The 13,981-nt window shown below is 41.0% G+C and overlaps 1 protein-coding gene across 1 annotated transcript; it reads left to right on the forward strand.

The window, feature by feature from the left end:
- Positions 1 to 543: 543 nt before the first annotated feature.
- Positions 544 to 13,290, forward strand: smim36 (small integral membrane protein 36). The gene is made up of 2 exons (XM_033610790.2): positions 544 to 1,237; positions 7,953 to 13,290. The coding sequence occupies exon 1, from the start codon at positions 752 to 754 to the stop codon at positions 1,097 to 1,099; it is 348 nt and encodes a 115-aa protein (XP_033466681.1). The 5' UTR covers positions 544 to 751; the 3' UTR covers positions 1,100 to 1,237; positions 7,953 to 13,290.
- The last annotated feature ends 691 nt before the right edge of the window (positions 13,291 to 13,981 follow it).

Here is a 13,981-nt window from a genome sequence, read left to right on the forward strand (position 1 = left end):
CTTTCATCCAAATATTTGACTTTATTCTACAAATGAATTAGGAAGTCAGACAGGATGGATGTGTCGTCAGTCTGGGATGAAGCTCTGCCAGTAAAAAAAAAAAAAAAAACCCAGCGGTCATTACCGGGATTTTCTAACATGCTAACAACAATACTCTTAAAATCACTTGTTTCAAGCAGCCTGTTTCTGTGACGCTCTGTGCTTTTAATCTAATTTGATTTCAAATGTAAAAAAAATAATCACTCAGAGTGACATAATAAAGCAGTTGTTTAATACCTATTACATGACTCCCAAAATCTCCAAAGTGACGCTCGTGGCAAGCTGACAGGTGTGTGTTCGGGTGCCTTCCTCCATTTTGCTGAGTATCATTTTGTCACTGTGTAGTTGGGAAAATCAAAATGGTGGCTTAAGTTATTAAAACTGAGCAGCTTTAATCATTGGCTGCTGAAATTCAAGGTTGGAGGAGCAGCGGGGATTAACGTCCTTTAAAGCACAAAGCTTCATCTCCACTCTGGCCTGCTGTCACTGCCCCTCTCTCTCTCTTCCTGTCAGCTGATCCTCTCATTTCATCTCTGACACCATCCTCTGCTGTCTTTTGCTCTTTCTCTCTCTCCTGCCAGCTGTCCATCCTTCAGACATCACCAGTCTTTTTTTCTGCCTCTTCTCTTTCCCACAGCTCCTCTCTCTTTCTGTTGATTTCCCCATCATCACTTTCTGTCTCTGGATCTGGGGCGAGATATGAAGCGGCACCATGGGTTTCATGGAATTCTACCTGGAGATTGACCCCGTCACCCTCAACCTCATCATCCTTGTTGCCAGCTATGTCATCCTGCTCCTGGTCTTCCTCATCTCCTGCATCCTGTACGACTGCCGGGGCAAAGACCCCACCAAGGAGTACGCCCCTGACAACACACCGGCGCCGCCCAGCCAGTCGCCCATACGCCTGGTGGTCATGCAGAACTCGCCCGCCTCGTCTCGCTACGAGCCCAACAACACGGCTGGACACGGAGAGCTGCCGACGCCAGACCTGAGCCGGGACAGAGGAGAGAGGGAGCGGGAAAGAGAGAGGGAGAGGGAGAAGAGGAGTACTCTGGTCTGAGGAGGAGGAGGAGGAGGAGGAAGATGGACAACCATGAAGTGCTGTTGTATCACTTTGTTCAATGTTTTTAGTCCTGGACTCTTTATTTTTACTTTTTAACATCCCAGATTGAAGAGCTGCTGAGCAGATCAGCAGGAGGTAAGCAGCCAGAAGGGTCCACAGAAAACCTTTCACAACCCGACCCCAACCCCCAACCCCCAACCCCCACCTTCAAGTTAGCAAACGAATTTAAAACATTTATAATAATTTAGAAAATGAACTTACATATCCAAAAGTGTGTTTCCATCAACTGGTTCGGAGTAAAGAAATTCAGCTCTCCAAGGCATAGTCTTGTCAGAAGTTGGAGGTATAGGCTACATTTTACTCATGGCTGTAATCCGCCTGTTAAGAGAAGAAGCTTTGAAGGAAACATAAAATTATCAAGCCACCTCAACCATCTAACCCATCTATGAGAAAGGTCCTCAGGAATTTGTTTCAGTTGAGCAACTTTTACTTGTTCTTTCGTGTTGGTTAGTATTGGTCATGTTTCATGCTGTTGAAATACGAAGACATGCTATTTCATTATGGGAATATCCAGTCAGACACAGACAGTGGAAACAGATGATCAATCATACAAGTTAAACATTTGCTACATCAGAACTTACTCAGCGAAGGCGTTTCCATATTCCATTTTTCACATCAACTCAAAAACCATCTTAAACCTGTGTAAAGAAAAAGTTTTATTGAATTTTGCTATTTGTGTATTTTTCTAAGCTTTTAAGTGTCTCTACTGCAATACTTCAAAATGTACATAAAACCACATTTATGGAAACACAGCTAATGTTATTCAAAGTGCACAAAAACATAAGCAACAATTTGTTACAACAATAAACTTATTCAGCCAGTTATGGTCTGCCAATCATTTAGCAACAAAATGACAAAAGACTACTAACAATTATTTCTTATCAAGCTCGTGTTGTTAAATAATTACAAAATCAGAGTGTGTGTGTCTTTTAGTACTTAACTGGTGACCATCCAAAATGTCACTGGGTTACATCACATCCTGGGGACCCAATCGAGGTCTGCAACTAATTATCATTTTTAATTTTCATTAATACAGAATCAGAATTCGGAATGGATTTATTGCCAAGTCAGTTTTCACTTAACAGGATTTACTTCGGTTTTTGGTGCATACATTAAACATGCAATAAACATATTAAGAGGAATAAAGACACGGCAAAGTGCTGCAACACTCAAGAGGTTAAATATAGAAAAGAAAAATAAATTACAATTAAAAATGCAAAGATAACTTTAATTACTGATGAATTGATTTATCTGCAAAAAATATTTTATGAGACTCACAGTGGTACATTAAATATCCCTTACATTTGCAAAATGTAAATTAGTTATCTTTTTACTTTTTTGTTAAAAATGACCTCAATGATAAATCAGTTATCTCAATTTTCTGTCAATTAACTTATCAATTGTTTCACCAATAACCCAAACTTGACAGCTCACTGACATTGTAGGGACGTCAAGTGACATTGTGGGGACTTAAACTCAAATTGTGGGGACTCATACCAGAAGACACACTGACATTGTGGGGACTCGTGTCAGAGAGCACACTGACATTGTGGGGACTCTTGCATTCTGGGGACTCCACTACCCAAACTGTTTATTTTACAGTTTATTCTCAGTGATGAGATGAAGACTAGAATTGCTTTAGCTTTAGAATTTACAATAGATGTTGTGAGAAGAAAATCTTTCAGCTTGAGAGGGCTTTTTCGGGTTAAAGTCACACATTTGTGTGCCAGAATGTTGTTTGTTGAACACCATGCTTCAGTGACCATAACAAACAACAACTCAACACTTGTATTTACCACTCTGGTTGCTAAAGAGGCTCCAAAACAAGAACAGAAGTACAGGATGAGGGGAAACTATTTTGGCATGAAAATTGTTTATGAAAATGTACAGTCAAAGAGATTAGCTTTTTCTCTGAAACAAACCACATCTGTTAAATCATCCTGCATGCAAACATCTGTGTGTTTTCAGATATCACAGTTCATTGTGTGTCAAGGGCATCTGTTCATCCCATACATACAGAACATGTCGTGCCAGTGTTCTGTATGTTCTGTATGTTCCAACTGTAATCCATCATGCATTAGCAAATGCATGGAAATCAAATATTACTATTATGTGTCTGAGTACAAATCACCACAGCACTGAGCAGGTCTGAACAGCTGATTGGTCCCATTCTGTTATAATCAGATTAACAGCAAATCAAACCCTGATTAATTAGTGTCAGGCTGCAGTTGGTTGCTGATCTGTTGGCATCAAATGAAATGTATATGCTTTTTAAAATTCTTTACACACGTTCTCATCTAGTTCTGCTCCTGTAATTTATTCATAGTGTTTACCAACTCCTGCAGATGTAGAAATAAAATGGCAGATTTAGCCTAGAAGTCCTCATCCTTTACTTCAACATGATGGTTTAAATTACTGGAAAATGTCCAGCTGTCAATCTCCACTCATGCTGCTGCAAATATCTGAAGTGTCTTTTCAAATATTTTAATACTGTTGCCAGTACGACACCTTAACTGCAGTGCAGATATCAACATGTTCAATATCTATCTTTAAGAAATGCCCACCATTTTTCCACAACCCCTATTTTTCATTTACAACATAACCCAAACTTCTCCATACATCGGTATTAATGTTGTCAGTACCTGAAAATGCTCATTATATTTACAAGATTCTGATCTGCATCTGGAAATATCTGATCACAGTAAGACTGAAGCCCTTTTTAAATAGGATTTTTTTGTAAATTTGCAGGAAAGCCCAATCAGTCTTTTTTCAGCATTGGCAGTATAAAAACAAAATCAGGGAGTGCAGCAAAATGCCACCTGCCTACTTTTGTTTATACAGAATGTGCCTTTTTCAGGGCAATGGGGGGCGTGAGCAAGTAACAAAACGTGTAGCTCAGCGTGTGACGTAAACAGTGACGTACTCTGAGGGAAGCCGCTGAGGACAAGGAGGGCGCGCAATTCCTTGTCTCCCCAGTTGCTCATCTTTACAGTGTCTGTCAGGTTTGTGTTTCCCTCTTGCTACTAGCTGCTCACTAATTCCTGCTATCAGCTGTTTCCTGTTTATCCACCGCCAGTGGCTCGCACTTGCAACGTCATCAACAGCTCCTCCCACAAGTCATCAACAGCCCCTCCCATGGCAGAAGGGTGCCTCATTCTTTTTAAACCAAAAAGGTTCCGCCAATATGTCTACCCTACGAGGAGGAAAATTGGGCACCGCGGATCACCTTGCCAATCCGGCTCTGTGTGTCTAAACGCTCGCAGCTTGCCGGCAAAATGGCCCAACATTCGCTGAAAATCTGGCAGTGTAAAAGGGGCTATAGAGTCTTAAAAAAATCCAAATCTTGTTTGGTTGTATCTTATCTCACCCCTGCCGCAAGACAAGAACTTGCTTTGTACAATATCTATGAAAATGTTGGCATTGTACATTTCTGCAGACTTTACTAGCCTGGTGTAGGCACACATTCTGACAAATGAAGGCCTGTCTCAATTAGAAGCCAGGTCTGGTTGCTAAGCAGTTTATTTTTATAGACGTTCTTTTAATTTATGAAACCAGGTCGGGGAACTGAAATCCTTGAGTGCTGTAAAAAGAGTGTCTCATGCTCACTCTCTCTGATGTCCTGTCTGTCGTATTCATACTGGTTCATATAAACAATTTGATTGATTTTCCCATCTTTGCTGAACAACAGTTTTGCATAAATGGAATTAAAGGCCTCTCCCATATAGATCCCAAATATAGGCTTGTTACTGTGCGTTGAAACTTTACATTTCAAAAACCCTGTAGTTAACGTGTGGTTATGTTTAGGCACAAAAGTCATGTGGTTATGGTTAGTGCCCGGTTTTGGGGGCACAATCTTGGCTGGAAATGCAGCATGTCTTTGTAAAAACACAACCACTTTGCATGGCACTATCCCTGCTTGAAAAAAAAGCAGTTGGTCACAACAAAACACCCACATTTGGTGCCTAAAAGCTGCTGGAAATGTAGCAATGACTCACTAAATCACAACTGATTGTGTCGTTTGTTGGTCTTAAAGAGTGGTCTGCAGCTTGGCAGGCGTCTCGTCCAGGTGACATGGCTTCCCACCATCCCCTCCACCTCCCGCTGACAGTCAGCTCATATACTTTGACAGTTTAAAAAACACTGATAGGACACGTGAAATATTCAAATGCAATGTATCCTTGACTGCAGGAATGTACTGTGCCAACATTTTCTTCTGCTGCTTGGGTTGATGAATTTTATGGCTGAAGTATGTTTAGGGTAAGGCAACTAAAACACTTGGTTAATGTTAAGGAAATGTTCTGATTAATAAAAACTGATATTTGCAGGTCTTTGATGGGACGTGAACACCTGTTTGGTATCAAAGTCCGATGCTCTACTTTCTGTTACTAAAAACATAAGTGATTGAATACAGAAAGGAATGGATCACTTGTACCAGATCATTTATGATGTTTAAGTGTTTGTATTTCCTCACTTTGTGATCTTGAAAACTTAATTTCTGGTCAGAGGATACAGTGTTTAAAATCCACGGGCTGACGTACAACAGCTTTAATTTCCTACATGTAACAAGCCAAATGTCACATTTGCTTTGGCGGCCCCAAACACAGCTGCTCATGTTCGGCCCCAAACTGAGAAACATTTCCTGCAAGAAGGTAATTACTTTGACAGAAGAAACATCGTGTTTCAAACATGGTCTGAACATTTCTGGTAAATCACTTTAAACCTCTGTGGAACGTTTACGTAAAGCTGTCCACATGCAGCGCTACGTCAATGCCCCGCCCACTGGCACATGGTCTCCGGATGCTTTGCAGTTTAACCTCAGCAGGTGGAACTCAACAAAACTCTTCAGGTCTAATAACATCAGATTCATGCCAACAATAACACAAGAGCTCATTAGGAAACAAATGAAAAAAGATTATTGCTGTGAAAAAGATTCACGATTGACTCCCAGATCGAGTAATTTTGCTTTGCATCTTGTAATTGTGAAAAACAAAACAACTCAAGAGAGATCTTTATCTCGTCTGAGAAAGAGAAGCAGTGCTACACGTGGCTAGAGCTGAGTAAAATGAACTCTTTACCAGAACAAGAACCAGAGTTGTCTCAAAGACTCAAACAAAACAAAAAAGTGAGTGTCGACTCACGTTTCTTTTTCAATAAATGTTAATGAGACTCTTCCTAATTAGCAGTAAAGACAAAGTAGTACTCTCACTATCAGGTACACAAACAGAGTACTTCCTTTATTTATACATGGAACAAAAAAGAGGCAGCAATCACTTTTTCCTCAAAACATGTTGGTAGGATGTGAATTTAATTTATAGGAGACTGAGTTTATCCAATAGACATTGAGACATTTCACACTGGCACAAAAAAGGTGCTCGATAAATGATCACTTTCCATTAATGTTTTCAGCATATTTTGTGTCAGTCCATCTCATAGATGATAGAATATTTCGCTGGATAATTAAAAAAATTTTGACCTGCTAGTGGCACTACATTAAACGTCAGAGGACAATACAAAGAAATTAGGATTCATCGACTGGGGACCATGAATATCTGTACAAAATTACATCTCCATCTGTCCAAGAGTTATTTCCAACCCAATTGGTAGACAAACTGTTAACATTGCACATTCCTGTCATTACCTCTCTCAGTGACAGCTTACCAGCTTTGAACTATATCTGGAAACACACTGACTTAATAAAATTAATTTTAGCTGGCTCGGACCACTCTGCAGAAGGAAGGATGGCGAGGTGTCTCCCCTCCCCCCAGACTCTGGACCCTGAGGTCCCAGACTCTAAGCTCTTCGTCCTGCTGCATGAAGGTCTCAAACCAGTCTGTAAATCCTGCCTGACCCCCCCTCCCCCCCTCCCTCCATCACTGTGATGAATCTAGCCAACATAAACCCTCACTGGACAGACAAATAATGAATGAATGGACAGATGCATGCTCGTCACTCATCCCTTTGACGTATGTTGGACAGTAGGACTAACCCTTTGATGGCCTCTGAGGAGGGTTAAAGTTTACACATGTGGCAGCAGATGTTGCTGTTAACAGAGATTTGTTGGCTGGTGTTAAAAGAAGCTGAAAGAGAAACTCAGCTGATGTTTGGAGGGAAATCCTCCAGCGGAGACACAACAGCACGAAGGAAACATCATCTGTTTCTCTCATATGGAGAAAAATATTAAATATCGTTACAAGGTGAATGATTCACCCGAGGCTGGTGAGTTCTGCGGGTTATTTTTACAAAGCAAAGTATTGGCAACATTAGAATTTTGATCTGATGATCGTGCTAAATGAAAAGTCAGGAGATCACTAAAGTCAGGAGGATTCATCCTCTGGGGAGCATGCATACCTCCAAAATTCATGCAATCCATCAAATGATTGTTGAGATATTTAAGTCTTGTTCATAACATAAGTCTGACCAATTGAGGACCAACAGATCAACGTTGCATTCCCTAGAGCAATGCCATTAGCATTGAGAAACATTTAGAGCTGCACAATCATCTAAATATGTTATTCTAATAATAGAAAGACATTCAAACAGGTCCTTTTCTGAAGCTTTACATCAGTTTTGTTCAGTTGTGCATGTTTATTCTTGACTCTGAAAACGGCAGTCGAACATTTCATAGGTTTTCTAGAGCTTTGGCTGAACCTCGAGGTCAAAGTAGTTGATCAAGCGCAGTTTCTAAAGTCAATAATGGACTTTGGACATCAACCTTTATGAAAACAGACTGGCTGAAATTCAAAAGTAAAGTTATTTGGTTCAAAGTTAATTAGTATGGTCCTTTTTTCAGGTTTTTCCAGGGACTTGGCCACACCTGCTGAAAAACTCCCAGAAGCCCCTTCAGTTCCATCAGCCAGTAGACAGCCTGCATGTTCAGCCTGAACCCTCAGAGGGACTCGATCACATTGCACCAAGAGACTGCTGAGGACCAGAGGACATCCTTCACTGATCGATTTATTGATTGGTTTGTTTGAGTGTCCTGCACCAGATGTTGTCCAGCCCATATGGGCTTACAAGACACAAGACAACAACAAGTCTGACTTCAACCTGCTCACTGAGGTAGAATTATCTGCTCTGACACTGGAGACATTTAGACTTTGACTCTGCCTCATCAGGACCTGCGTGTTACCTGCAGAAACACTAACACAGGCCACAATGTGTCTGAGACCTGAGATAACTGGGACTGAGGTGTTACTGGATAGTGGTGCCAGTGGATCAGATGATGGATACAACACAGAGCAATAATATTACTCTGTTAAAGAAAGACAGATGTTGTGGTCAGTAACAACAGCTGGAACTATCACAGACAGCTGTCTGATCAAAGGTATTCTCATGATTTCACAGATACTGGGCCATATTTAAACAACCTACAGCTCATAATCTAAAGTGCAGTTAGGGTGTTACTCATTAAACGCTGCATAATCTGGATGCAAAGTTTGGCTCAAGGGGCGAAGGGGTTGTATTTAGTCTCTTTATTAATCAGAGGTGTGTTTTGGACATGACATGAATTCACAAATCACCTCCCGTTACTTTTAATATGGTGCATTTACATGGCAGATTCAGTGAATTGGAGAAGCAAGCGATTTTCTGTTGAGAGCAATGCAGTCAGAGCAGTGATGTCACTGTGGCAGATATTGTGGGACATTTAAGCAGCTAAGCTAAAAACTGCAGTTAACTTTTAACTTGTGAAATGATCAGTGAAGTTACACTGCTTCTTCTTCTCGTCTGTAATTGCACACATGGGGAGTCAAACAGCAGCTCCGCAGCTCTGCTCTGATCTCTGCTACGTTTACATTTTACAAAATGTGTCCCTGTGTGTGTAACGAGCATACATGTGTTGTGAACTTGCCTATTTAGGTACATCTCACTATCTGACTAATGCACCCAGTAAGTTTTTGTTGGTTAATGCATCAGTTGCTTTTTGCTGCCTCTAATTAGCAACATGCCAACAATGCACCTGCCCACACCTCATTTTAAGACCCACATACGAATGGGCACACAGATGGGCACAAGTACATTTGCTTCTTACACAACCTGACTGTGAAATGACGACTGCATCAGTCTGAAACTAGCAGCGACAGTTGTGCTACGCTACTTTGTCTTCCTGCAAAACCAACTGCCGCTCTGCACCGCTCTTCTCCTTCGTCACTGGATATCTGTTAAGTCCACTGTGCTAGCTGTGGCAGGTTGGAGCAGTGAGTGGAAATAATGGGTCTAAATTCTGGAAGTAACCAGTTACTGTTATGACAACACCTGACCCTGAACCCCAGGGGCCGGTAAAGCCCCAGCTTCACCTTGTGTCATTCTGTTTCTGGAAATTTGATTAACTGAAAGCTTGTCAGGGATTTTTTTCATGAAAAGGCCCTCAAAATCTAACACCTGTATAATTTAAATTTTCATTCATTCATTCAATCATTTGTTTTCTGCAACTGCTTATTCTGTTAGGGGTCGTGGGGGAGAGTCACTAATTAACCTACATGTCTTTGGACTGTGGGAGGAAGCTGGAGCAACTGGAGGAAACCCACGCTGACACGGGGAGAGCATGCAAACTCCACACAAAAGGGCTCCTCCACCCCAGGGTTCAGACCCCCACCTTGGGTTTGAACCAGGAACTCTCTTGCTGTGAGGTGACAATGCTAACCACTGCAGCACCATGCCGCCAATTTAAGTTTTCATTTCTGAATAAATGTGTTTTCATCGAATTACACAAATAAATAGACACACAAACAACCTGGGAATAGATGTACCAAGTGTATTTGTGTTTGGCAAAACCAGTCACTCAAATAAATGTTTGCATTGTGCATTTCTGCAAACCATAGAAACATTACGTTTGTATGCTCTTATGTGGCAGATATGTTGAAACAATATCTTTCTTTATGTTTCAACAGCACTGTGGTTAATGTGGTAGGTTTGGGCACAAACATTACTTGGTTAAGGTTAGGAAAAGATCAGGTTTTGGCTTAAGATACAAAGTTTTGGTTGCACAATTCTGGCTTAAAATGCAGCAAAACAGTCCCTTTTTGTGGCACTATCCCCGGTGGAAAACAGCAACAGAACATTCAAGTCTGGTGGCCAAAAAGCCGTGGGAAACACTTGCTAAAAAACAACTGATCTTGTTGTTCGTTGGTCTGCAGCTGGGCAGGCATCTCTCCAAGATGTCATGCCATCCACCATCCCCTCCCCCTCCTGATGACAAAGTCAGCTCAGATACTACAAATGTTTGTCACTTTAGAAATGTTGATATGATACGTAGGAATGTTACTTATTTGTGATTTGCATCACGCCAATATTTTCTTCTGGTGACTGGGCTGCTTTGGCTGGTGGGATATTTGGGGATATTATAGACCTAAATTTTATATATATTTTACAGTCAGGATGTCTCTGTACAGAGCAGATACAGATTTTTTTCTGACTGAATCTAAATGTCAGATAATTCTACCTCTCCACATTTGTACTGTGCACAAAAATGGCAAACTGGCTTAATCCGTCTTCCTTCCTGAAACGACCAAATCCTCCTCGACCAAAAAGACTCTCGCCTCCCACGTCAAGCCGTCCCCTCTGCTCATTGGCTCTGGCACCCTGTGACAGATGATCCAACCCCGAGTCTTTGGAGGACTTGTTCCACAGAGGCCCTCACTGGGACAAATCCTCTTACATAAAAAAAAAAAACAGCACACAGCCAGCTGAGCAAGCCACCAATGGCTGCATCCCATCCATAATATGAATTGCACAATTATCCACCCCCCTCCATATTCCATGTTTGTGGATTATATGGTGACTGCCGCAGAGTATTAGGAGCATGTATTATGTATTTGTTTTTGCCCTGTGCTTTTTTTTTGTCCGTGGGGAGGGTTACGTAAGCTTCAGGTTGTCAACAGGCTGAGATTTTGTCGTGTTCAGGCCTGACCCGACGGCTCATCTGATGCCTACATGAGGCTCAGAGACCGGGCTCACCACCGCAGCACGCAACACCCAAGATCTGACCAAAACCTGGATGAGCAAACCCCATCAGTTTGTCCGTCAGAGACATCAGTAATCCAGACTACTGGGGACAGAGTGGCTCTCTGAACGTCAGACACTCCATCACAGACACAAAGTGCTTCTGATAAAAGCTCCTGACAGTTAATGACTTTCAGACATTTAAAACGAGTTCCTTGTTTGAATGAAAACACCCAAAAAGCAACAGCTAACGTTAATCTACCAACGGCTCCACTCTTCACCTTCAGGGTGTCTTGTGAACGCAGTTGGTAATGTCTTAAAATTATTGTAACCATAGAGCACTAATGAAACCACTGTTGTGCATAAAAGATGTAAAACATGAATGTATCGTTGTGTTTGTAAACTGTCAAATACAAACTTGTTTCGGCTCAAAATCCGAAAATCTGTGCTCATGCATTAATTGTGCAAAAACCTTTTAAATTAAATCAAATAGACTGAAAATAGCTTGAATTCACATTTGTGATGTTAATGTGTGACTAGATTTGTTTTGGAAAAACACATGAAGTCACGTTTGTTGCATTTATTTGTCAAGGATCATGTGCAAAAACCATTATTGTGATACAAAGCAACTCAATCACCAGAACAAATGTTGACATTGAAACGCCACTACAAAATATGCAGTTTTATTGTTTGCGGGTCTGAAACAGTGTCTGCAGTTTTGTTTTCATATGAAAAGCAATGCACCCAAATTCATACACATCCCACGTGTTTTGAAAGGCTCTGATCATGTGACCAACACGCTGACGACAGTAAACAAACACGTAGTCTCAAGCACAGGCAGGTTGTGGTGGATGGGTCACAAAAAACAGAACTTTCCCCAGGAGTCACATGTTTGGATCCTTGTGAACTTTGGGTCGATTTAGGGTACATCCTCACCATCTTTCTTCTCCTAAACCTAACCTCCGTAACATTATGTTAATTATGTAACTTGTACAGTTACAGGACATAAAATCATTCAGGAGGCACAAATTTGTTGGATATCATACGAACTGTTCTATGAGAGAAAGTTGAGGAGTCACACCATCCACCATTCCCTCCACCCCCTGATGACTGAGTCAGGTGATATATATGTAATCAGAATTACATTAGGTTAGAAACATTGATATGAAACATGAAACTGTGATGTATTCCTGGTTTGCAGAAACACACAATGCCAACATTTTCTTCAGGCCTCTTGGCTGTACAAAGAGAGGAGATGCTTTGTACCAGATTTATGTACCAGCAGCTTCATATCTGTCGACCAAGACCGGTGTTTGGACAGCGACTTCAGGTGTCAGACACAGACAAATAAGCTGTTCTTTTACGTTGGCATGATACGTAGCTGTTTATTGTGTAATGGACAACAACGAAAGTTAAGGGGCGAACAATCCGAGTCGGGTGGATGGATGGGTCCAACAACCACTGACTTTCACCCTGTTCCCTTACGATTGTAAAGCCAAACCATGTTCTTTTATCCTAAACCCAAGTGCATGTTGTTAAAGGGAAAAAATGTCAGTTGGCAGTTGGCTTTTATTTTGAAAGAGACTGTATGCAAGCTGTACATTTCCTGTGACAACAGAAGTGTATTTTGAAAATAGACAATGCACGTAACAGGCTGAAGCTGACACAGTGTCCCAGAACGTCAACAACCAACACACCTGGCTAGCAGACCTTGAGTATATTTTTAATTCAAATTCAGTTTGAGTTTAATTTAACAACAACAAAGCCCAGTGTAAAGTGCAACAAACGTCTGTGTTGCAGAGTTACCTGTCCTGATGCCAAGTCCACTGACACATGCAACAAGCTTGTGTCATAACCTGTTCCTGTTTATTGATCTGCAGAGACAGATACATCTCCACACTGACACGTTGGTTAGCTGATATAAGAGGTGATGTAAAACACAAAACGAGCCATCCAGGGTGAAATCAACAGGAAGTGACCTGAGTCTGGGAAGTTTCATCTGATAATTCTTTAGAGTAACGTCTCTGGTTGTTTGTCTTGTTGAGTTTATCACAGATGTACTGATTAATTTGAAATATTCTTGTATGCTGCTGCTCATACTGTTGATTTCCGTTTATGTGCTGATAATATCCAGATCGAGTGGATTTCAACACCCAAATGAACATTTAGTAAAGTCTGGTTCAAACCAAGTCGTCTGACGTCTTATTGTCTTTATTACAGGAGGGCGGGGCATAACCTTACACATCTCTATCATCCTCTAAAACTGTGCTATGTGTTAGGCAACAAGACAGTTATTAAGATGATATATCAGTGACACAGACAGCTCAGTTCGGCCCAAATCGGCTGAAACACGTCCAATTTCGGGGGTCACTGTTTGGCAGTATTGAGATCAACTGTGTCACCACTTAAAGAGTCTGTGTTACACTTTACCCCGTGTCAGGTTGTGCCCTGCTCTCCTTCAGATAAAATAATGGGTAACACTTTACTTGAAGGTATCTACATAAGGGTGACATGACACTGTCATGATATTGTCATAAACATTATGTACATGTCATAAACATTTATGACTGCTGTCATTAAGTGTCATTCAGTTTTTGTAATGACAAGTTGACATTGTTTGGGTTGTCTTGATTATGACAAGTTGACATTAATCAAAGTGACATTACCAGAAGTTGTCTTTGTCATGACAATAATAATCATTATGTCAACTTGTCATAAACACAAAATAAGATTAAAGATTGTTAATGTCAAGTTGTAAGTCTGTGGATATTCTCATTTATCCAGGTCAATTCCATTCTGGCAACAATTAAATCGTAGGCAACTGGACTTTGATTTTGTCTAGAAGACGTTTCGCCTCTTATCCAAGCGGCTTCATCAGTT

This window comes from Epinephelus lanceolatus, chromosome 21 (assembly GCF_041903045.1).
Source record: "Epinephelus lanceolatus isolate andai-2023 chromosome 21, ASM4190304v1, whole genome shotgun sequence".
In the NCBI taxonomy this organism is placed as follows: domain Eukaryota; kingdom Metazoa; phylum Chordata; class Actinopteri; order Perciformes; family Serranidae; genus Epinephelus; species Epinephelus lanceolatus.

Excerpts from the sequence above, each read along its gene's own strand:
- smim36 (XM_033610790.2), top strand. The coding sequence starts at position 752 with ATGGGTTTCATGGAATTCTACCTGGAGATTGACCCCGTCACCCTCAAC.